The sequence below is a fragment of the Herpailurus yagouaroundi genome, unplaced genomic scaffold (assembly GCF_014898765.1).
Source record: "Herpailurus yagouaroundi ecotype Mexico unplaced genomic scaffold, PumYag 530, whole genome shotgun sequence".
Lineage (NCBI taxonomy): Eukaryota > Metazoa > Chordata > Mammalia > Carnivora > Felidae > Herpailurus > Herpailurus yagouaroundi.
In genome coordinates, this window is record NW_024412747.1 from 2029323 (window position 1) to 2052203 (window position 22881).

The 22881-nt window shown below is 41.8% G+C and overlaps 1 protein-coding gene across 13 annotated transcripts in view; it reads right to left on the minus strand.

Annotated features, from left to right (window-relative positions):
- RYR2 (ryanodine receptor 2) overlaps positions 1-22881 on the minus strand; it is a 768472-nt gene that overhangs the window by 21260 nt on the left and 724331 nt on the right. For all 13 annotated transcript variants that reach the window (XM_040464903.1, XM_040464902.1, XM_040464892.1 and 10 more), the window contains 9 exons: positions 20990-21071; positions 17126-18423; positions 16325-16392; positions 13549-13696; positions 10464-10550; positions 9632-9850; positions 8001-8131; positions 6624-6666; positions 3401-3534 (listed from right to left, as the gene is read on the minus strand). In XM_040464903.1, coding sequence (XP_040320837.1) covers positions 3401-3534; positions 6624-6666; positions 8001-8131; positions 9632-9850; positions 10464-10550; positions 13549-13696; positions 16325-16392; positions 17126-18423; positions 20990-21071 — 2210 coding nt within the window. The remainder of the gene's footprint in view (positions 1-3400; positions 3535-6623; positions 6667-8000; positions 8132-9631; positions 9851-10463; positions 10551-13548; positions 13697-16324; positions 16393-17125; positions 18424-20989; positions 21072-22881) is intronic.

Here is a 22881-nt window from a genome sequence, read left to right on the forward strand (position 1 = left end):
TATGATAGGCTATAAAATATGAGTATTCATTTCAAAAGGGCTTCTCTATATTTACTGTTTTACACGTTATTTCTTTAGTCATTTTTTTTAGGAAGGCCAATCTTAAATTTCAAGTGGTAGGATCAGTAATCGCTAATGAAAATGGACTTCTTAGAGACTTCTCCCCCAAAGGTTACGTTTTAATTTACCTTAGCCTAGGAGTCTTTATCTTAAGGAAACAAAGTTATCTTTGAGCTAGAATCAATTCTATTACTAGAGATCATTTTTTAAAGTTATGTGAATATTTAAAATGGGTTTCAATACAAGGCTATTTTTTTTTTCTTTTTGTTTTTTAAAGTATATTTATTTATTTTGAGAGAGACAGAGTGTGTGGAAAGGAGGGGCAGAGAGAGAGGGAGAATCTCAAGCAGGCTCCATGCTGTCAACACAGAGTCCTTTTTGGGGCTCAAACTCGCAAAACTGTAAAATCATGACCTGAACCAAAATCAAGAGTCAAATGCTCAACCGACTGAGCCATCCAGGCACCCCAACACTATTTTATCTTAAATTTAAAAACCCAAAGACAGAGAAAAAATAAATAATGGGGTAATTTGCATGAGAGCATGATTATTTCCCATGAAAGCAATCTAAAACTAAGTGTTTCTATCAGGATGACTGAATGCCCCATGGCAGTTTCTTACTTTATTTAAAAAATGGTTATTATTTTTCATTCCTATCAAACATTAGGGTAACAAGTTTGCTGTCAACATCGTGAAGCAGCATATCCTTTTGGTGTTGTAGGACACTCTTTTCTCACCAATCACGACAGTACTCCTGTTTGGGTGGAGCTGACCCAACCCCTAGGGATGGGCCAAAGCTGATCTAGGCCAACTGGGCACGCATTCACCTGGCCACAGGGCTTGGTTCAGGGGCAGACTATAAGCCAGAAGCTGAAGAGTTTTGCTAGATGGTTTTGAGATAAAAATCCCTTCTCTTTTCCCATAAAGACACAAATGAAAAAGATGCAGGTTTTGTGGGTCCTGGCAGCCATTCTATCCCCAGGAGGTAATCTGGCCACCTGTTTGTTTGACAAGCCCTACATATCTGATTGACAAATAAAACATGCACAAATAGATGAATCATCCTTGTACCCATTCACATTAAGATAATATGCAAACCAGATAATGTTTTAAAATTTGATCTTTGTAAATGTTTTAAATAAAGGAACAATATATGTAATTCTTTTTCCTAGTTATGGACATTATTTACTAGAAATTTATTCTTCTAATTTTATTATCCATATTTATTTTTTATTTTAATTTTTTTTCTGAGAGAGAGAGAGAGAGAGAGAAAATCTTAAGCTGGCTCCACACTCAGCACGGAGTCCAATGAGGGGCTCAATCCCACAACTCTGGGATCATGACTTGAGCCGAATACTCAAATGACTGAGCCACCCAGGTGCCCCTTCATATTTAAAGGTATTAATGCCATATTAATTTCTTGGCACTTTGCTAGGGGTCAAATTCGCAAACATTTCCTATGTAAAAAAGTGGGAAATTCCACTAATTTAAAACTATTTGTTCAGGGGCACCTGGGTGGCTCAGTCGGTCGAGTGTCCAACTTTGGCTCAGGCCATGATCTCACCGTTCGTGAGTTGAGCCCCACATCAGGCTTGTGAGTTGAGCTCAGAGCCTGGAGCCTGCTTTGGATTCTATGTCTCTCTCTCTCTGCCCCTCCCCCATCATACTCTGTCTTTCTCTCTCTCAAAAATAAACATTGAAAAAAAAATTAAAAAAAACAAATAAAACTTTTTGGTCACAGTAAAAATAAAACACCTTTTTGTTTATAAAATAGTCTAAACTTTCCTTCTATTTTTTTCAGACTTTTTTCTTTAGGATCATAAATATTACCATGGAAAGAGCATAATTCAGTAAAACAATTTGATTCTACACTGTTTGTCAGAGATCTGAAAATATTAGTAGAAAGCTCAGCACTGCTCTATGGTCCTTGTTTTTATATGATATTCTAACATAAAGGTCTTAATTCCTAAGCACTGGCAAGGTGTTTCATCTTCTATACAGTGATATATTCATTATGTACCACATGGGTTTTCTTAAAGTACCCAGGTGATATTTTGGATCTAAATCCACAGTTTCTGTCATGTATTTGTCCATAGAACTAACTACTTTTAAACTGAGTTCACATTATTTTTAAAAACCATGTAGCTCCAGTAAGTTTTCAGATAGATAAAAAACTGTATTACCAATGAGGTCAGCCAACATGTTTTTTTAATGCTAGCTAAAATATTTATCTGACACAAAATAATACCACCCTACAGAGCCTCAAGTATCTATATTTCGAAAGTAGTCACATCCCTAACTGACTGAGACCATAAATTTACAAGAAAAGTGGACATGTTATTAGGGAAAGTAACTGTTATGTTTCTTCTAAAATCATTAAGTGGCTACAATGAGAAGTTATATTTTTTAAAACATGTATGCTTTACACTTAATCCAGAATTACAGTTGATGAAATATATATTTGCAGTATATGTATATATGTGTGTGTGTGTGAAATTCAACCTGAGACAAATTCAATTCAACTGATTCACATCTTTCTAGCTATATTATAACCTATTATTCCATTAAAGCACTATATCAGAAACACCTCATTTAAAAAAAATTTTTTTAATGTTTATTTATTTTTGAGAGAGGAGACAGAGCATGAGCATGGGAGGGGCAGAGAAAGAGAGAGGCAGACACAGAATCTGAAGCAGGCTCCAGGCTCTGAGCTGTCAGCCCAGAACCCAACACGGGTTGAACCATGAGATCATGACCTGAGCCAAAGTCAGACACTTAACCGACTGAGCCACCCAGGCGCTCCAGGAACACCTCATTTTAAAGTTAAATTCCCGAGTAACAGCATGACAGCATAGTACTTCTGGCTTGTGAAGTCTTTGCTATTTAAACAAAACTCAAGAATTATAATAAAAGAATATGAACTTTGAACTTTCCTAATAAAAGAGCTCCATAGTGCCCTCTTCCAAAACCTAAGAAAGATTAACCTCTTTTCAGACAGCATCAGAAAAAGTAGTCAAATATTGTGCTTTTGTATATGTTTGACTTAAATGGCATTTAGGGATAGAAAAGGCAAATTAAGAACATACATCTTTATTTACATAATTTTTGCTTTATGTAAATAACAAAAAAGTCGCCTTCCAAAATAATAGGAAAAAATCCAATCATTCCACACCCAAAAATACCCAGAAGCATAGAAGTAGACCCTTAGGTACATTCTCTGTTTCCCTCATCTCTAGTCCCCCAGACTCTGAGGGAAAGGAAGTCGAGGCATTATCAAGTTCAGAATTGTATTAATTTCTTCTCCTTTGGGTCTAGAGCCATTGGGAAGAGGTAATACTCACACGGCTGACAGGGAGCTGTCTTTCTTTGGCTTCTTCTTTTCCCGGGCATCGCTGAAATCTAGGGCGGCTTTGTCCATACCAAGGAGCTCACTGATTCTGTCCCGGCCATAGAACTCCCCATATTTATCCATAACCTGGGCACAGGAAATAAAACATTTCACTGGCCTCAACCACTCAGTAACCCCTCGTATGCATGCGCATACAAACATCTAATTATTTTGACACTTACTATGTATTGGTCTTATGTTCGAGTTCACTTAAAAATCTCATTTCTGGCTCTTCTTCTGTGATCGCAATGCTTAAGGTCAAAGCAAACTTACAGCACTGTATGTAATACCCACCCGAGGAACAAGATGTCTTAGTCAAGAGAGGGACGCATGCAAAAGGAAGAGGGGGGCCCAAGGAAATAAGTCAAGAAGTGGAAAAAATGGAATGAAAGGAACTTTGACCAAATTCATCCTTTGCGCCAGGAATTATGTAAAGAAATTTGACTTGCTCTCCCTCATGGGACTGTCATATTATGTAAGTCACACTATGTTATCAGCATCCTATTCGGCAGATAAAGACGTTATGTCTTAGAAAACATAACATGCCCTTGGGGCACCTGGGTGGCTCAGTCTATTGAGCATCCGACTCTCAGTTTTGGCTCAGGTCATGATCTCATGGTTCATGAGACCAAGCCCCTCACTGAGCTCTGTACTGACAGCCTGGAGCCTGCTTGGGATTCTCTCTCTTCCTCTCTCTCTTCCTCCCCTGCTTGTGTTCTCTCACAAAATAAATAAATATTTAAAAAAAAAAAAATAAGAAAACGTAACATGTCCAAGCTTGCTAAGCTTGGCAAGAGATGAAATAAGGAAACCACCAAGCGAGATCTGACTCTCAGGAAAGATCTGCACTGACCATCGCCAGCCATGGGCTGGCCACTTGTGACAGCATCCTCCCTGGGCTCTCAGTTACAACCGTTCAACTCTCCCCTAGTTTCCTGACTTAAGCTGTCAGTCCTTCAGTAATCCCCGGAACCTTGTCACCTCCCCCTGTCTTCAGGGCAATCCTTGCTTAGACCCCTTTACACCACCAGAATCCCTTCTGAGCACCTGTCCTCCATTTCCTGGCCCCCCTCTCCCTCTGCCACATCTTCCTGGCTTTGCCCACATGTCCCGTTTTCAGACCGGTGTAGATGTGGGCCCACAGCTTTCCCTTGAGCCCAGGAAGCACAGCCCCGTGACACAGCCACTCTTGGCCTAATGCTTCCATGAGAGTCCCACACACAATGAAAATGGAGACAACGGGAAAAGCAATGAATGAAAAGTAGGAGAGAGAATGGGCCACTAAGGGGAAAAGAGGGTAGGAGAGCAGAGGACGAGGAATGCAGAAGGAAATGAGCACGTGAGGGAAAGGAGGAAGGGGGTTCCCCAGGGAAAGAAGAGAGAGAACGAAGGAAGAAATACATTAATGGAAAGGAAGAAGGGATTAGCAAAAATAAAAATAAGCCTCTTCTGAATGTATACAGTCAAGGTAAATGAAAACATGAAAGAGAAGTCGTAGTTAAAAGCCCATGAACATCACCCCCAAAGGTCTGTTCTGTGTTATTCTCACGGTGCTAAAAACGGGATGGGGTGGCCTGCATGGGCGTTCCCTCTGGGCTGTGTTCTCACCTCACTCCCAGGACAACAAATCAGCACTAAGTATAGTAGGAATGCCACCAATAGTCCCTGCTGCAATTACAGTTTAGTTTTACTTTTTTAAGTTTATTTATTTGAGAGAAAGGGAGCACAAGAGTGGGGGGAGGAGCAAAGGAGAGGGGGACAGAGAATCCCAAGCAGGCTCCACACTGTCAGTGCAGAGCCCCACATGGGGTTTGATCCCACGAACCTGAAGATCATGACCTGAGCTGAAATCGGATGCTTAACTGACTGAGCCACCCAGGCGCCCCTGCAATGACAACGTATTTATTTGACTCTGAATATGCAGTTTCCTTCAGAGAAATCTGTGCTTTAACAATTCAAAGCTTCTTTCTTAAGTAGCTAATGAGAATAAAATGTTCAAGTTACCTATTTAAAATTGTTTAAAAATAAGTCTTTCAAAGCCCTGGCCCAATGTGGATGTGCTCGTATGCAGGAGGGCAGTGCTGCTCAGAATTTCACGTCCCACCAGAAGACAAAACTCTAGTGCCAGAATAAAATCTACAAACACATGACTTCTCTCAATTAGAAAGTCTTGTTATTAAATAGATTTTTTAAAAAAGGTCAACGTGCTTCCTCGTGTACCTGATTTCAGTTCTTGGTGCAAGCCCTCTATCTCCCCTCAGATTGCTAACAAAAAATCTGCTGGTCACCAGTCCTCCTGAGTAACACGGAATCAAAGGGAACAAACAAGAGCACTTCATCTGGCAGATGTTTCTGGCTACTCCAGACGGTACCCATTGGAGCTAGAACTCATTAAGGAGGTGAGTTGAGTCAGGGTGGCAATCAGAAAGGTTCAAAGAATAAGTAGGAGCTAGAATGTAACGCTTTATGTGAATCGCTTTAGTCTTCACATAAAGCAATAGTATTTCATGATCTACAAGTACCGGTACATACATTATTTCATTAAAAGAGACCTGACATTAAAATGCTATGTGGTGAGAAGAGCAGAGAAGATCCTTGACTTTCAAGATCAGAGCAGTTAGCAGGTGCCACAGTTCATCACTGATGCCCTATCATTGTTCTTTCTACTACTCTATGACGCAGTATGCATCAGAAGAATAAAACTTTATGAAAATAAAAAGATCTCCGAAGTTCATGTGAAATAAACAAAACTCAATCCTTTGTTCTCATGCGACGACTCTGCTCCTACAGGGTGAAGTAGGATTCCAGCCCCAGTGATATACAGCTGTCTTATCAGAAAATGGTCGTTAGCCAATTCAGGGGACCCAAAGAAGCTCGGAGAAAATTCTCACCAATTCCTATTACTGTGCGGACTGAGCACCGATTATTCACCTGAGTCAGAGGACAGGTGGATGAAGCAATGCTTATTATTCATTTTATAGCTGCAGAGTATGGGTTCTTCTTTACGTGCAATTTTTGAAATTCATACTGAATTCTATTGCCACTTTGAAATGACATTAAAAGACAGATAAAAGCACACCTCAGTATTTCATTCTCCACACGAGCCATATCAAATTCAAATCTGAATTGCACTCTAGGAAACAAATAGAGAATGCATTCCTTCTGAGAGGTATTACCTTTCTTTTAACAAATTTGTCCCAGTAGTTGTTGGGAAATGACCTAAAAAATATAAAAGCATAAAAGTAAAATAGTATCATTTAAAAAAATGATAAATAACAATATGTTGTTTGGAATAAACAAAATACTTAAAATAATATGTAAACACATATTGTTTCATTCACAAAAATTATAATCAATTTTGTCCCATCTTATCCCATAATTTTCCTATATCAGAGGTACATTAAATATTATGTAAGCGTTAATATATCAATATATACATGCAAATCACAAAAAGACTCCAGGCTAATATTTTAACAGGGAAGAATATGAGCATATTTATTAATAAGTAGCTTGTTGTATTTATTTACATGCTGACACATGTCATTTGTAACATGTCAAATGACATACGTTTCTCTGTCAATTATCTTTAAAAATTAAGGTATCTAAAAATCTGTCATTTTTTTTCTTATAAAGTTAAAAAATCTCATTCCCACGTTATCCTCGAAGAAACTGACCGTGGCACCTGTACTAATATGGACTTCACTTAAAGGGACAGATCTAATTTGACTTAGTATTAACAGCCAGAGTTGACAAATAAAACATTGAGCATTTAGAGTAAACATTTTTAATGCACAAACACATCATCCTCATTTGAAAACTCAGCTTATTAGCAATTTTAACTTCTTAAGAACAAGCAAAACTGATCACAAGAAAAAGATATTTCACACTTGACACACTAGAGTAGTAGAAACTACTCAAAAAATAGTGTATCACTAATACCTTTAGTGGTGGCAAGTTCTACTTTTGTGATGGATTGACCTGGAACAGCTGCTAGGAGTCTGGGTCTTGATCTCACAAGGGTAAATAATTAATGTATAGAAAAAGCATTTGTCTCCCTGCCTTATATTTTACATGTCATAACGTTTAACTAGTTTTATGCTGGGCTGCTGAAAGTTTACAACTTAGATACCTTGAAAGTATGAAATTCAATATTTTTGCCTTCAATGCTACAACTCTTTCCTTAATGAATCATTTTTGCTTCGTCTGGTCTTTTGGATGAGATAACCCCACACTGCAGGTTATGCCCCTCTAGCTACACACTTCTCTGAACATTGAGTAATGGATGTTAAGTTCCATCAGGGCTGTGGAAATGGACCCAAAGCCATTTTTGATTAAGGAATTCGGAACACAGATGGGAAAAAAATTGATAGCATCCATTAAGAGGCTGACAGTGCTTAGTCTTTTGATTTTCTTGGCCAAAAATATAACTATTATTCACCTCTGCTAAACTTTTGACAAATCTGCAGGAACTCCAGCAAAATTTTTGTTTGTTTGTTTGTTTTTTGTCTTGAAATTTTTGAGCACAGTAATGTCTCATATAATTCTTTACTCACTGTGTGTTGATTACGAGTCGATCCCACTGGCCTTTAATATCATCTTCTGAAGGCTGTTCTGTAATATAAAGCCCATCAAATTCCAATTTTCGAGCTACTTCCTTTTCTCGCTTAAAAATAACCAATGGGACCTACATTTGAAAAAAATAAACATGTTAAAATTAGTTTAGATTTACTGGCATCTCCTGTGGTTGCTATCTTTACAAAACAGCTTCTGGAAAAAGAAGTATTTCCCATGTTACTTCCAGGAAGGTAAAATTGAGTGAAAATGAATTGGTTATATTTAGGCAGAAAGTAACATCTAGAGGTTTAGGAAAAAAAGAAGATAGAATAGATACAGTTTATAATCATATGTTTTTAAACACATAGAAGTTCATAGATAACTACACTGAAGAAATCACTTTTATGTATTAAAGAGAAAAAGATGTATTATATCTTTTATTATGATATACTTAACATACATCTTTATATATGTGAAACATGAACGGATACAATAAAATACAGCAATGTTACTAATGTTCCAAAATGCATGCTTCTAAAAAGTGCAGTGTTATTTGAGAAATCTCTTTAATTATTCCACACTCAGCATGCCCATATGCTATTTTGAAATAAATTTTAATTCCAGCATCAGCAAAAATCTTTGTCAGCTAGCCAAAATGTTTCCAGAACATATTGGCTCTCTTTTCATATGGACAGATTTTACAGAAGGCACGGATACAAAAAAGAGGCAGACGTTCTAGAAAAATCCAAGAATACTTCCCCTGTCCCCTCTTAATAAAACAAAGGAAAGACAGGGAAGGGAAAAGAATTTCTGAAGAAAATTTTACATTCTAGGCTTTCACCCTGGGCTCTGGCTTTTCAAAAGTCTTCTGGAAGCTTCACAATCTGACGTAGGAGACAATGAGATAAAGGCATTACCAAGAAAAGGTGTCTCGCTAGGAAAAAATAAAGAGGTTTGCAAAGGTAATGGGCAGCCCTGGGCATTCGGAGACCATCTTGAGTTCTGTTCACCAAGTTATATTACTCTCTTGGTAGGGCTCTGGGCATAGAGCTGCATTATTCTCTGGGTGAAGGTTGACAAACTGTGGTCTTTCTGCCATTGATGGCATTAGGTAGGTGCCTAATGACTCATAGGTTCCATATGATGTATTATATAACTCTAAAACAGTGGAGCATTGCTAGGGGACATGGTAGGTTATTTCTGTGGGGCCAAGATTTGATGAAAAGGGTAATTATGTAAATAATTGCCAATATGTGACAGGGAGCTATAACAAGACAGCCCAGGGCCACAGGCCCTTCCCAGGACAGCCTGCAGTCAACGACTGGTCAACATGGAGCTCTGAAGGCCAGGTTCCAGTGCCCCAGCCCAAGACAGCCCTGCAGGGGCATCCCAGCTTCAGGGACTGAGGCTTGTGTGTGTGCTCTGTTGTATCTGAACCACAGCCCCACTTTGTCTTCTGTTCCACCCTGCTTCTTCTCCTTGCCCCACGGGTGTTGATTCGTGGAACATTCCCTAATAATCTCTGTGCAGGAAATTCCCATCTCAGAGTTTGCTCCCCCAGGAGTCCAACCTGCAAAAGACATGCGCAAACACGGACACACACAGGTACCTTGGTGCCTTACTATCTTACTTTCAAGCAGTAGTAGCCGATGATGCAGAAGAAAGAAATGACCGTGTGAAGAATGGCTAAGATCCGCAGCGTGGGCTCCATGTAGCCGCTGCTCTCCTCCAGGACGTAGTGAACCGCGATGATTCTAGGCGAGCCACTGTCCAGGCTGCTAACTTTGGCATTTCCACTTGAACTGCGAGTGGGGGGCTCCTTTCCTTCAACCACAGAAGAAGTGGAGACCTGATTCAAACCATTTAAAGTAGAGTCAGTTCACTCCCTCTAAGGGACCGGCACACACAAGAAACAATGGAAACCCAGCCTTCTCAGCAGAGAGCCAGATATGAGGCTCAGGTACCATGAAAAGACTAAAAGCAAAGGCTAAAAATAAAAAGATAGCTTTTCGGAAGCTGATGGCCTATAACGAGCACACCCTTTAAAACACCTCCTAATCTGAGCAAGAGTTAGGAGGAGTCTAATGCATGCAGGAGAAAAATCAGATGGCTAGGCTGCCTTCTCAGGTACCAAATGAATTTAACGTAATGAGGGTGTGCCACACCCAGATATGGTACCAAGGGGGGTACGCAGCCAAATCAGGCTAGGGACACTGGGTAAACCCCGTACTACATCAAACACTCTTTAGTTGAGGTATTTCCTGCTTAGTTTGGAGGAACAAGTCTGCTCCTGCCTTACTAGACCGTCAGTGATGTGCCTGAGCTCTAGGTTTTTTCCTTTCATCAAAACATATCTTGAAAGAGATTTACATGTGCTCATTGGCGAATGTGTGAATTCTGCACACGCAATCCAACCCATCTGTGGTTTCGTACTGGTTCCTGAAACATAAAGATGTACGTACCTTATAAAAGAGCAAGATGAAATTGATTGCAAACGCGACGAATAAGGCTAACATTCTCATGTTGTAAAAGTTGCGAGCAAAATAGTTCTGAAAAAAACGATGAAAATTAAGGTCACTGAATGAAGAGATTGACACGTGCAGACAATTTAAAGCATTCATTCATCTGCCCCAAACTACTTCTTGAGAGCCTACTCTGCATCCAGTAACGTTCTTGGAGCTGTAGACGCAACAGTGAGGGAGTACGTTTGGGCCACCACGGAGGAGGTACACATCCGCAGATGAAAGACAAAATCTAGTTTCAGAGGATGCTAAATGCTATGAAGAAAAATCCATCAGGTTACAGGCTTGGGGAACAGGGCTGCTATTTTAGATAGGTGGTCAGGGAAGGTTTATTTTAGGAGGTTATGTATAAGCAGAGGCCTAAATACATAGGGAAGAGGTCAAGTGAACAACTGGGGGCGGGGGGGCACATGTGTCAGAGAGAGACAGTGCGTGGGAGGGGGCGAAGGTTCTGAGTTCGGAGTGACGATGTGCTTGAGGGATAGTAAGAGAAAAGCAGGGAGGAGACAAGGGCATGGGAAGGAATGAGGTCAGAGAGGTGAGGGGCACAGGTTTACAGGCTTCTGACAGAAGTCTGTGACGTCCCTTCCAGTGCTGTGGGTTGGGGTATGACCTCTGGGGCCATGCTGCCCAGCTGTGAAGCCCACCATCACCACTCAGTCGTTGCAGGTGTAGACAAGCAATTAACCAGTCCTGCAGACTCAATTTTCTCATCTGTAAAGTGGGCAGAACGACAGAATCCTTTCTCAGAGGTTTGCTCTGAGGATTAGGTAAGTTCACTGAGGGAAAGTTAGTTATTACTCTTATTATTATTATGGGAATTATTATTGTATTCCAGGTGGGATGGTAATCTAGTGGAGGATCTGAAGAGGGCTTGATACCACTAGATTATGATCTGGAAAGATTACTCCCACCGCTGTGTGGGAAACAGATAGGAGGCAAGAGTGGAAACAAGGGGACTAGTTAAGAGTTACCAAAGGACAGCAGAAAGGGATGTTATGGATGGTGGTGGGTTGGCTCAGGAAGGGACTGTGGAGATAGTGATACTGAGCAGACTCCAGATATACTTGGAAGACAGAACTGGGAAGAATTACCACTGGGTTGGATTTGAGGCAGGAAAGAGAGAGAGGACTCAGGGATGGTAACTTCTGGATTTTGGGGTCCGAGTAACTCAGTAAGTGGTTGGTACCATTTACTGGCTGGAAAAAAGTAGGAGGGGAAGTAGGTTTAAGGAAAAAGACTATAGGAAATATAAAATATTTGTTTTAATATTAGGTGGGAGAGGTCTACGAGGTATCCAAGTGGATATGCCAGGGGCTTTAGCAGAATAGGTCATGTCAAAGTGACCAACACGCGCCATTGTTGGTCTCCATGGACACACTCCATTTGGGTGGTGTCATCTCCCACACGAGACCCTGACTTTACTGCCGTGGCTTATTGGACGAAGGCAGGCTGCCACACCCAAACCGGCCCAGTCACATTGGTTGTCCTCGTGGAAGGCTAGAGTCGGGTCACGGAGGCTGAATTAGTGACCTTGTTTATCTGAGCTGGGAGGTCACAAAGACTTGAGGGACAAGGGGCCTGTGGTGGCCTGATGTGGCCATGACTAGCCTTGTGCATGCAAACTGGTGAACAGAGAAAGTCATATATAGGAAACAGAAGCAGGAAAATAGGACTGCAGAGAGAGAAGAGAACATAGCGGACAGGTGGAAGACAACCCTCACTGACTTGCTCTACACAACTGTAGTGAAACAGAGTCTTCAGGAATTCACTAGGGCTATGGCAGCTTATTGGGGCCCGTTCAACCTCATGCCCAATACCATCTACACTGGCTACGTCTGCAGCTATGGCAACTATTACAACATAGCGAATCAGCGATTATCCAGAGTGATCTACAAACCATTTACATTTAATACACTTTCCCACAACGTAGGGAAAAGGCAAGATAGTTGAAGAAAACATAGTTGAAACTATTAATTAAAATATATGTTCGCATAAATTATATAAAAATGCGTAATATTTATTTCTACATAGGCAGTTAGAATACATAATTACCGAGGACAATTCACGTCCCTTATAGACACAGTGCCGTAGTATACTGAGTTTCTTATCTACTTTTGATTTCTCAAAGGCTGTAAAACACTAAATATGATTTTGACTTTCAAAGGGCTTTATTAGGAGCAGCACTGGTCTTCGTTTCTAGGTCTGATATTATTGGTCAGTACCTTTTAGAGGTTGAATCTACATGCTCTTCTTCAAAAAACCGTATATACTGTAATTATACATACATACATAAAAAAGGCCTTTCAACCAAAATTTTTAAGAATGCCATCTTCTGTAAATATGAATAAAGATAGAGAACTATACCTTCTTTCTTTGTTTTTCAAATATGAACATGCATTTAATTAATTTGGGGAGCATTTCTGCAAAATGCATAGGATACTACGTAAAGAACTGCCTTCTCTCTTTTCATTCGTTGGTTTTTACTTGTTTTTACTTAAAGAATAATTCTGAACAGACCTTCTTAGTATCAATGGAGAGTTGACTCGTTGCATTAATACTTGCATAGCTGGATTTTTAATAAAAAGATGATGTTCTAGAAAAATCGATGAATCCAGCTCTGGAACTGCAATCCGAATTACTTATACCCTCAGGTATGTTTTTGCTTTAATGGCCTGCAGACCCTGGAACAGTGTCCTGCAGAGTGGAGCTTCAGGGGGTATTTACTAACTTGCCCTAAAGTCTTACTGGGAACACTCTGGATGCACTGTGCTGGCAGTCACTAAATCACATGGCTTCAGGGAAGGTGGATGTGGTGGAGGTTATGGTTTGAGGACAGGGAGCAGTGGGCCAAAGGCACTTATTAGAAAATATAAACACGCTCAGGCGAGCAAAGAAAACATACTTGCGGGGCTGACTCGTCCCCTGATTGCCACCCAAGGAGAGGTCGGTGAATGTTTACTGGGCCTGAATGATTAGGGTCTCACAATATATCAATAACAATATTCACTGTAAAACATCTTACTAGAAGTTTCTGTTGATATGCGATGATTTTCTTCCAGAATGCCGACTCGGGAACTTCTGGCTCTCCGTATCTGTGTGTATGGAGCTGCCTCAACTTCTGTTTACCCTTATCTTCTTTGGCTTTTTCTTCTTTTTCTCCATCTTCTCCCCTGTGAACACAAATGAATAAAATACAAGCCATCCAGGAGCTACAGATATAAACAGGTTTTGTGCCAAATTACGTAAATGGATATTTAAATCATGGCATCACTTGGGGCGCCTGGGTGGCTCAGTCTGTTGAGCGTCTGACTTCAATTCAGGTCATGATCTCGCAGCTTGTGGGTTCAAGCCCCGTGTTGGGCTCCGTGCTGACGGCTCGGAGCATGGAGCCTGCTTCGGATTCTGTGTCTCCCTCTCTCTCTGCCCCTGACCCACTCACATTCTGTCTCTCTCTCAAAAATAAATAAACATTAAAAAAAATTTAAATCACAGCACTGCTGTTGGAAACTAGTTTCTCTTCCAGTGCATTATAATATCCAGAATTTTAGAATGAGGGGTTGGATTCCTTGCCTATCATAGGCTCCCATTGATGGATAATTCTGTGACATTCAAATCTAAAGGGATGTTTGTTCAGCATCGTTCTTCATCAGGGAAATACAAACCAAAGCCACAGTGAGATACCACCTCACATTGGTCAGAGTGGCTAAAATAACAACTCAGGAAACAGTAGATGTTGGCAAGGATGTGGAGAAAGGGGAACCCGCTTGCACTGTTGGTGGGAATGCAAACTGGTGCAGCCACTCTGGAAAACAGTGTGGAGGTTCTTCAAAAAATTAAAAACAGATCTACCCTATGACCCAGAATAGCATTACTGGGAATTTATCCAAAGGATACAGGAGTGCTAATTCATTCGGGCACGTGTACCCCAATGCTTATAGCAGCACAATCAACAATAGTCAAATTGTGGAAAGAGCCCAAATGTCCATCAACTGATGAATGGATGAAGAAGATATGGTGTGTGTGTGTGTGTGTGTGTGTGTGTGTGTGTGTGTGTGTGTATGGAACACTGCTTGGTATTCCAGTATAATGGGATACTACTCGGCAGTGAAAAAGAATGAAATCTTGCCATTTGCAACAATGTGGGTATTATGCTACCTGAAATAAACTAGTTAGAGAAAGACAGGTATCATATGATTTCACTCACATGTGGAATTTGAGAAACTGAACAGAAGACCATAGGGGAAGGGAAGGAAAAATAAGTTACAAACAGAGAGGGAGACAAACCACAAGAGACTCTTAAAGACAGAGAACAAACTGAGGGTTGTTGGGGTGGAGGGCTGAGAGAGTAGGGGAGGTAGGTGATGGGCACTGAGGAGGGCACCTGTTGGGATGAGCACTGGGTGTTGTATGTAAGTGATGAATCACGGGCATCTACTCCTGAAGCCAAGACGAGGCTGTATGGTAGCTAACTTGACAATACATTAAAAAATAAATAACTACAGGGCATCTTACAGGTTTGAAGTGTCTTTACGGCTCTATGTACCACATTCCCTTCCAAATGTGCAATAAAAACATTTAACTGAAAACAGAATGACAATGAAGACACTTTTTTTTTTTGCTGTGACTTCCCAATAACCTTATTTTTAAATTGTGATTTTAATGTTCAGTTTTAACACTGACCTGCCAATAGGACTTAAAATCAGAGGCATATGCATTTGGCGGTTCACATACATAAAGCATGTCAACATATTAATGATGGAATCAGAAGTACTGAAAGTTGACCGTCTACCCCTTCTAGATGCAAAATACCAATCCTTCATGAAAGCATATTTATGGGTAGTCATATAAACATATATACACGTTGTCACATAAACATAACCCCAACCTGGATGACATATATCTAACATTATTTTTAACATGAAAGAATTGCCACAGAAACAACGGTTGTGACGTTAGATTTCACTATAACAAATCATCTACGTGGCCGTTTTTATAACCGACCCAACTGTGCGGGCTTCTTCGACAATAAACAGAGATGACTGTAAGGAAGAGCCCACGAAAACACGCCAAAGAAAACAACGGAGGGGAAAGTAAAAATGCTGTGTGAGCATAGTAGCACTTAGAGGTACTTAAAATTTTACTTCGTTGATTTTTAAAAGTGTGCCTATGAAATTATTTAAACTGGGTGAAAGCTAGAGGTTTCCATGATTAACAGAGGTTTCCATGATTAACAGAAAGCCAGTGTTATGGGGAAGTGACCCATTTTTATGGCTCCACACCCAGCTCTTTCTTTCTTACTGCCACAAAGGCAACTGTGCCCCGCAGCAGGAGTGTGGGTAAAACTGAAGACTTCTGGGTTCCACACCAGACATGCTGAATCAGCATCCCTGTGGATCTCGCCACTGTGCATGTGGCTCTGGGGCTATGCTTTGGGGGGATGGTCACTGCTGGGATTCTGGGCAATGGCATTCAGAACGTTTGTCTCCTCCCTGGCTCATAAGGACAGAAGTCCTGCCTGATTTTGAGCACAGAACTGCAGCAGTGAGTGACCTTGAGGAGAGCATCCCATGGAATCGCTGGAGCCATTTCTGCTGAAAGGGAAATGCACAAACAGAATCCTCATGGAACAAGGAGGAAGAAATGGAGTGGCAGCTGGGGGGGGGTCCTCCCCCCAGAGCTTCACCTCAAGAATGGCAGACTTCATCAGAGAGCAAGACAGACTGTCCCCCAAAGAGAGGGAGAGTGCAGGTAAATCAGACTTACTGAAACAAAGGCACATATACAGAAATTACACATACTCGGCCTTTTCAGGTTCAGATTTGCTTTCTTCTTTCTCCTCCTTTTCTTCCTCTTTCACCTTCTGTTCCTTGAATGGGCCAAGGGGGAGAAAGAAATCGGGGTTACACATCACCTCTGAATGAGTTTAGGGAACCCCGTGACCCCGTGACAAATCACAACCTACCAAGGATACCCTCTCGCCTTCACGGAGATGAAGGTGCCAGGCACACCCTTCATTCTAGTCTAAACTCTTGCCCCTTCTTCTTCACTCACACCTCCCACATCCACCTACTCGATCCTTATTCACCCTTCAAGGCAAACTTAAGTGCCCCCCTCTTAAGTTGCACTGAGCTACTCCAAACCAAAGTGATGTTTCCGTTTTGTTAACATACATGACCTCTACTATCTAGTGCCCGCACCATTTAACACTTCATAATTTCCTAGTTCCTTCATGAGTGTTGGTTATATCTTCCTAATAAACTCTTTCAGGCCATTTGAAAGCAATGACCACATCCCCTATCTCCTTTAATGTCCTATGTTACCCAGCGGCATTAGGCACCTGGTAAAGACTCATAAAATATCTGTGGATGGAATGACTGCCCAGCTGACTCCTGTCATTAGGGTGAGGACTTGAGCTTACGCCCTAACAGTTTAAGATAATTCAGTAATTTGCCAAGTATCATCATAAGGCAAGCTTTGCCTACCAAGAGCCATTTCCCTTTGGAAACCCAACTCACGTATATAACACCACTCTGGCACTAGCACGAAAACTGATGTGGACTTCGTTTATCATGCCTAGAGAGGTCCAGAGAGTCAATTACCTGAAATTTTTCTTGCACGTCAGGGATAGGGACCGGGTTGCTCATTAGATCGCTGAGGCCGGCGTTTGGATTATGAGGAATAAGTTTGTACTGTCCTCCTTCTCTCTTCAGATCCAAGCCAAATATGTCCGAAAGAAGGTCGCTTTCCTCTGTCAGTTCCTTCAGGTCTGTCAGATCTTCCGAGGGCAGGGCGGCCTCCATGGGCCTCCTGTCCCCCTCTTCTCCATCCCCTCTCACCTCATCCTGAGTGGGGTCTGGCATGTTGGCTAAGAGCTCTGCCACTCGGATCTTTTTTGCTCCTTCTACTAGGCTCCCGCCAAGCAGCAGGCTGCAAATGATGCGGAAGAAGCCTCTGGAAACGCTGGCCACAAAGTGCAGGAGGCTCAGGAAAATACTCCAGTAGGACGAAAAGGCGGCCGTGACCATATCCTTCATCGTCATCTTCTTCACTTTTTTCATCTGTTTCTTCAGGCTCTTCAGGCTGAGCATTCTCATGAGGGTCAAGATATTATACCTGAGAGCAAACAGGGCCGACTTGACCGTCACGATGGAAAAGAAACCCATTCTGGGCCCCTGCTCTTCCGGCTTCTCCTTCTCACTCTCTTCTTTATTCGCTGACCTCTCATTCAAATCCGACTCTGAGATCTGCGCTGCCAGCTGCATTTCGAATATGGTGTCCTCACAGAAGTTGACAAAAAGTTCCATTTTCTCCTTTTCTCCCCCTTCGTTGACCACATCAAATATGAACTGCCTCTTGGACTCCTTGACCTGGGGCTTCTCCCACTGGGTTCGGCTGGACTCACTGATTTCAAAATACACCCTCTCGATGCGCTTGGCACTTCCCATGATCTCGATGCGGCCCAGAAAAGGCTGGAAGTAATTCAGCACGCTCTCTGCCAACTCCAGGAAAGTCTGCAGTCGCGTATCATTGGGCATGTGCTCCGAAAGGTTGGTCAGAAGAACGGCCACATTGAAGCCGATGTCCTTTGCGGGCTCGTGAAACCTTTTGACAAACTCTTCATAGTCCAGGGTTTCGTTCTCATCTGTCTCCGCACAGGACAGAAGAAACTCGGTTTCTGATTGCGTGTAGTGTTTATGGCTCTCCATCGCTTTATGGAAGTCCCTCTTGGAAATGACTCCCTTGCCGTCAGGGTCGTATTCTTTAAATGTGTCAGAAGAGGTCAAATCCTTTAGTTTTAAGAACATGTCAAAAAACTTGAGAATCATCTCCACGTTGTTGGAAGACTCCACAAGCATATCGACCATCTGTTTGCCAATGGTTCCATTGACAACATTACCTGGTGGTAAAGAATGGCACGTGTTCAGAATGAACATTACTGATAAAACCAGTGTCTGGCGAGGAAATGACCATAGAAGCCTCAAATGACATCTGAATCAAGGACGCCTCCTTGGTTATCATCTACCACATGAAGTCTCAGGAAACGATGGATAGTTATGCGTAAACCCTACTTTAAAAGAGTGATTACATAAACACGTCAAAACCATATTTACAAAGTAGTCAGACTAACGGGAGTAAATCAAGATTTGAAAAAAAGCTGGGTTTTTTTCCCCCTCAAATTGATCGAGGAGGCAATATATTTTAGGATAGAGAAAATGGGGGAAACATTTATATCCTAAAGCCAGAAACTGAAGTCCAGTTTCATGTTAATAATAAAAATGAGCATTTGGACAGCATTTTAGGACTGAAGAATCACTATTCATAGAAAATATGTGATTTAATGTTCATATGTTTGTGAGGCAGATACTTTTTATTGATTCTGATTTTACTATTGAGGAAACTGAGGTTTAGCAAGGCTAAATGAACGTGCCCGTTGTGACATGATTATTGAGGGTGAGTGCCAGGGCATCAACGTGATCCTCTGAAAGCAAATTATATGCTCTTTCTGATTTACAATATAAAGCATCTCCCGGCATTTCTTCATGGTCGAGAATATTTATTGTAGGAAAATGGAAGATCATTGATAAGCGTGAGAAAATTAGATATTATCCTAAATTATAGAGTCACAGAAAGCTTTTATCCATTGAACAGAATGTGCTATGTAACATAAAGACAGACATCAGAAAAAAGACACGTGGTGAGGTCTGCTGAGTCCATTTGCGCAGCAATAAACACCGTGGCCGAGAACGTGGGCTCAGGAGCCACACCGTTAGGTTGGAATCCAGGCTCATCTACAAGCTGAGCAATGTGGGCAGATTTCTTAGCCTCTCTGTGCCTTGGTTTCCTCATCTGCCAAACAGTGGTAATACTACCAAAGCCATAACCTTGGTATTAGGATTAAATGAGTAGCTGGTATATTAAAGTGGGTGAATTTGGGGCATCTGGGTGGATCAGTCGGTTAAGCACCTGACTTCAGTTCAGGTCATGGCCTCACAGTTAATGGGTTCAAGCCCCATGTTGGGCTCTGTGCTGACAGCTCAGAGCCTGGAGCCTGCTTCGGATTCTGTGTCTCCCTCTCTCTCCCCCTCCCCTGCTCACATTCTGTGCGTCTCTCTCTGTTTCAAAAATAAACATTAACAAAATTTTTTAAAGTTTATTATAATGGGTGATTTTTTTTTTTTATTTTTTTTTCAACGTTTATTTATTTTTGGGACAGAGAGAGACAGAGCGTGAACGGGGGAGGGGCAGAGAGAGAGGGAGACACAGAATCTGAAACAGGCTCCAGGCTCTGAGCCATCAGCCCAGAGCCCGACGCCGGGCTCGAACTCACGGACCGCGAGATCGTGACCTGGCTGAAGTCGGACGCCCAACCGACTGCGCCACCCAGGCGCCCCAGTATAATGGGTGATTTTTAAGTTGTCACGGATGCAGTCACAGCTGCTCCTGCAGTTATGAGTGTCATTACTATTTTCTAGACTAAAATGTGATATGAAGTCATGGTAAAAGAGTCCTGTGCCCAGAGGGCATACAGTGGCTGGCACATAAGGGTTTCTGCAAATGTGGCATCTTTGAAGTCCTAGCACAAGGCACACCTCCTGCCTCAGTTAATCAAAGTGCAGTTATGCAAAGCACAGTGGACTAAGAAACAGGGAGAGAAAAATTAGGAGGGGTTCAAGAAGAAAGGGGAGGTAGCAACAGCAAACGTGTTTTAGGTGGGTTTGGTCATTTTCACGTGATTTCACCAATTTTGCCCATCGGTCTATCGGTACCCCCGTGTCACAGAGGAAGGAACTTGAAAACGGAGATGGAACCAGCGCTAGCAAGGGTCACACTGCTAGCAAGTGGGAAAGCGGGGACTTGAACGCAAGCTCTCGAGCACCACGTTTACTGCCTGACCCAGAAGAGACATGGGGCAGGAAAGCAAGACAAGTTGGAAAGAGAGAAGACAATGAGAGAATGTGAGAGCTCCCACAGGCATGCGTGGGAGAACAGGACTGCCGCCAGCAGCCACCGTGGGGGATGATGTCCTCTCTTCTTCTCTTATAGGCCATGAAGGACCCACGGGAGTCACCATGCAGCCAGCTCAAGGCAGTGGTTTATACTGTCGGGCTTTATCCACATGCCTGTAATGCCCAAGGATTACAAACCAATGGACAAAACAAATAACGTCTTCATATATACTATGTCTGGAGAGCGTGTTCTTTAGGATATCACTAGGAAATGACAAGTGTCCCTGTAAGTTACCACTGGTTTCATCTCCCAGCTATATAAGCTGAGATATGCAAGATATCTCTTAAAAAATAACCTTGAGAAAACAGTAATAAAGTCAGCAATAAATCCAAGCTATCCGTCACATCTCAGCATTGATATTTTATGCGTTGCAGTACGCTGACTCCATAAGCAAGCACATACTGATCCTTGAAATCGAAGGCTAATGGGAACTTGAAAATGTAAATCAAAACTACCTTCTAGCATGGACAGCAACATGACCACCATATCCTTCTGAAGATCCATTAATTCTTTTAATAGCTCGATTTGACTGGAATCCTGAAAATATTAATATATGTTATATTAACGTATAACATATAATACATGACATAATACATAACGTGTACATTGCATTTTAGATAATATGAGAAGACTATGTAGCAAGAACACTGTACTTGTTCTCACAAAGAGAAGTGCTTTGCCAACTGTAAACACTTTTCAGAAGTGTAGAACTAAAGAAAGGTCAAGCATAAATATGCAGCGTATTGTAAACAGATACAACTGTAAATTGTAAAACTGTAAACAGAAACAATTCAGAATTAGTACTTACTACTGATTCTATCTCATTTTATTAAAGTATGTGTGAGGACAACAAACGAGTCTAACATGGGCACAGCAGCAGGTTCTCCAGGGCCAGGGAAGACTCAGGCGCCTCTGGGCATTAGACAGGTTTCGTTTACTTGAAGGCTATACTCATCTTTCTTTCCTCCTAACTTATTACACAGAAATGCTGTATGTTTTATAAAAATTAACTTATTCTGGAAAAACACGCCTAACAGTGATAGGGACATAAATTTATTTTATATAAATCTAACAAAAATTTACTCAAGTACCACCTACAGGAATAATGTATAATGTATCTTATCTACCAGTTTTATTAAACTCCTTGATATTTCTCTGGTCAAGATTTTCTGGATTTTTTCTTTGTTTATGTTTGCCTTTGATTTTTCACCATGGAAAATTCTTTTACAAAGGTATGCTGTGTCCAAACAACACAGAACATACTTAGGTTGACATTACAACATTATGGGTCATCAAATTTTACTTTTAAACTATGCCTTGTTTCCTTGTAAAAGATTATACAAGGTATCGTTTTGATCATTTAGATTTTGCTCTACATAAGGTTATTTCTTTCTACAGAGTGTCCCCTTGACTAGGTCTACAAACTGAACAACTACCAGGTAGCACCAGATGTTAATAAAGTGATGGAAATACACCAGAACGAGAACTCTCTTTTGAGTGTATAAATTTGGTTCCTGCTGGTTTCCTTTACTTACTAAAGTGCCGTAAGTGATTAGATGAAAGGATCACGTTATTCCCTTATATATGGGGGAAGTCACCAATAACCAGCTGTTGACAAAACTCTAGCCAAGCTGCTCTGAATCCTCTTCCCAACTAGACTCCAAACTTGAGCTTTAAAGACCTGAACAAAACCCTAATAGGGGTTAACTGGCTCGAGGCCGCATCCCTAGCATGACCCTAGCCCACCTTAGATGGCCTGCCTGGAAAAACTCAAGGCTGCCAAAAAAATCTCCCGTCTGTGCCAGCTGACACCCGGGGACAGGGTCTCCTCTCCCAGTATCTGTGTGAGGGCAACTGCCAGCCTGCAGACAAGCTGGCCCCATCGCGTCTGTACCGATCGACCGTTTGTAATCTCTCCCTTACAGCCTCTACTGACCTTCTGCCTACTCCCTCACTCTCCCTTAAAAATACCCAGTCACCTCCATACAAATCCAAGTGGAGCTCAGGTCACGCTGGACTCTTTTCCCCGCTGTGACGATTATTTCTGATTAAAACCTGCCCTCATTGCTTCAACCAGTGCCTGGCTCTGTTGCTCTTTGACAATACGCTCCTGCTTACAGGCCGCGGTGGAGGGGGGCGGGGGGCAAGCCCAAGTGTCCTCACTTCGCTGGAGGAAAGGGAGCTGGCACACACTAACTGGACGCACGAATGTCTTCTGGTCTGAACTCCATCATTCTTTCCTCCCCCTGACACCCGCGAACACCCACACCCAGGCAGGTACATCAGATATCAGGACAGATCATCTAAGTGCGCCCTATCAAAGGGACACATTTACTCAAGATTGATG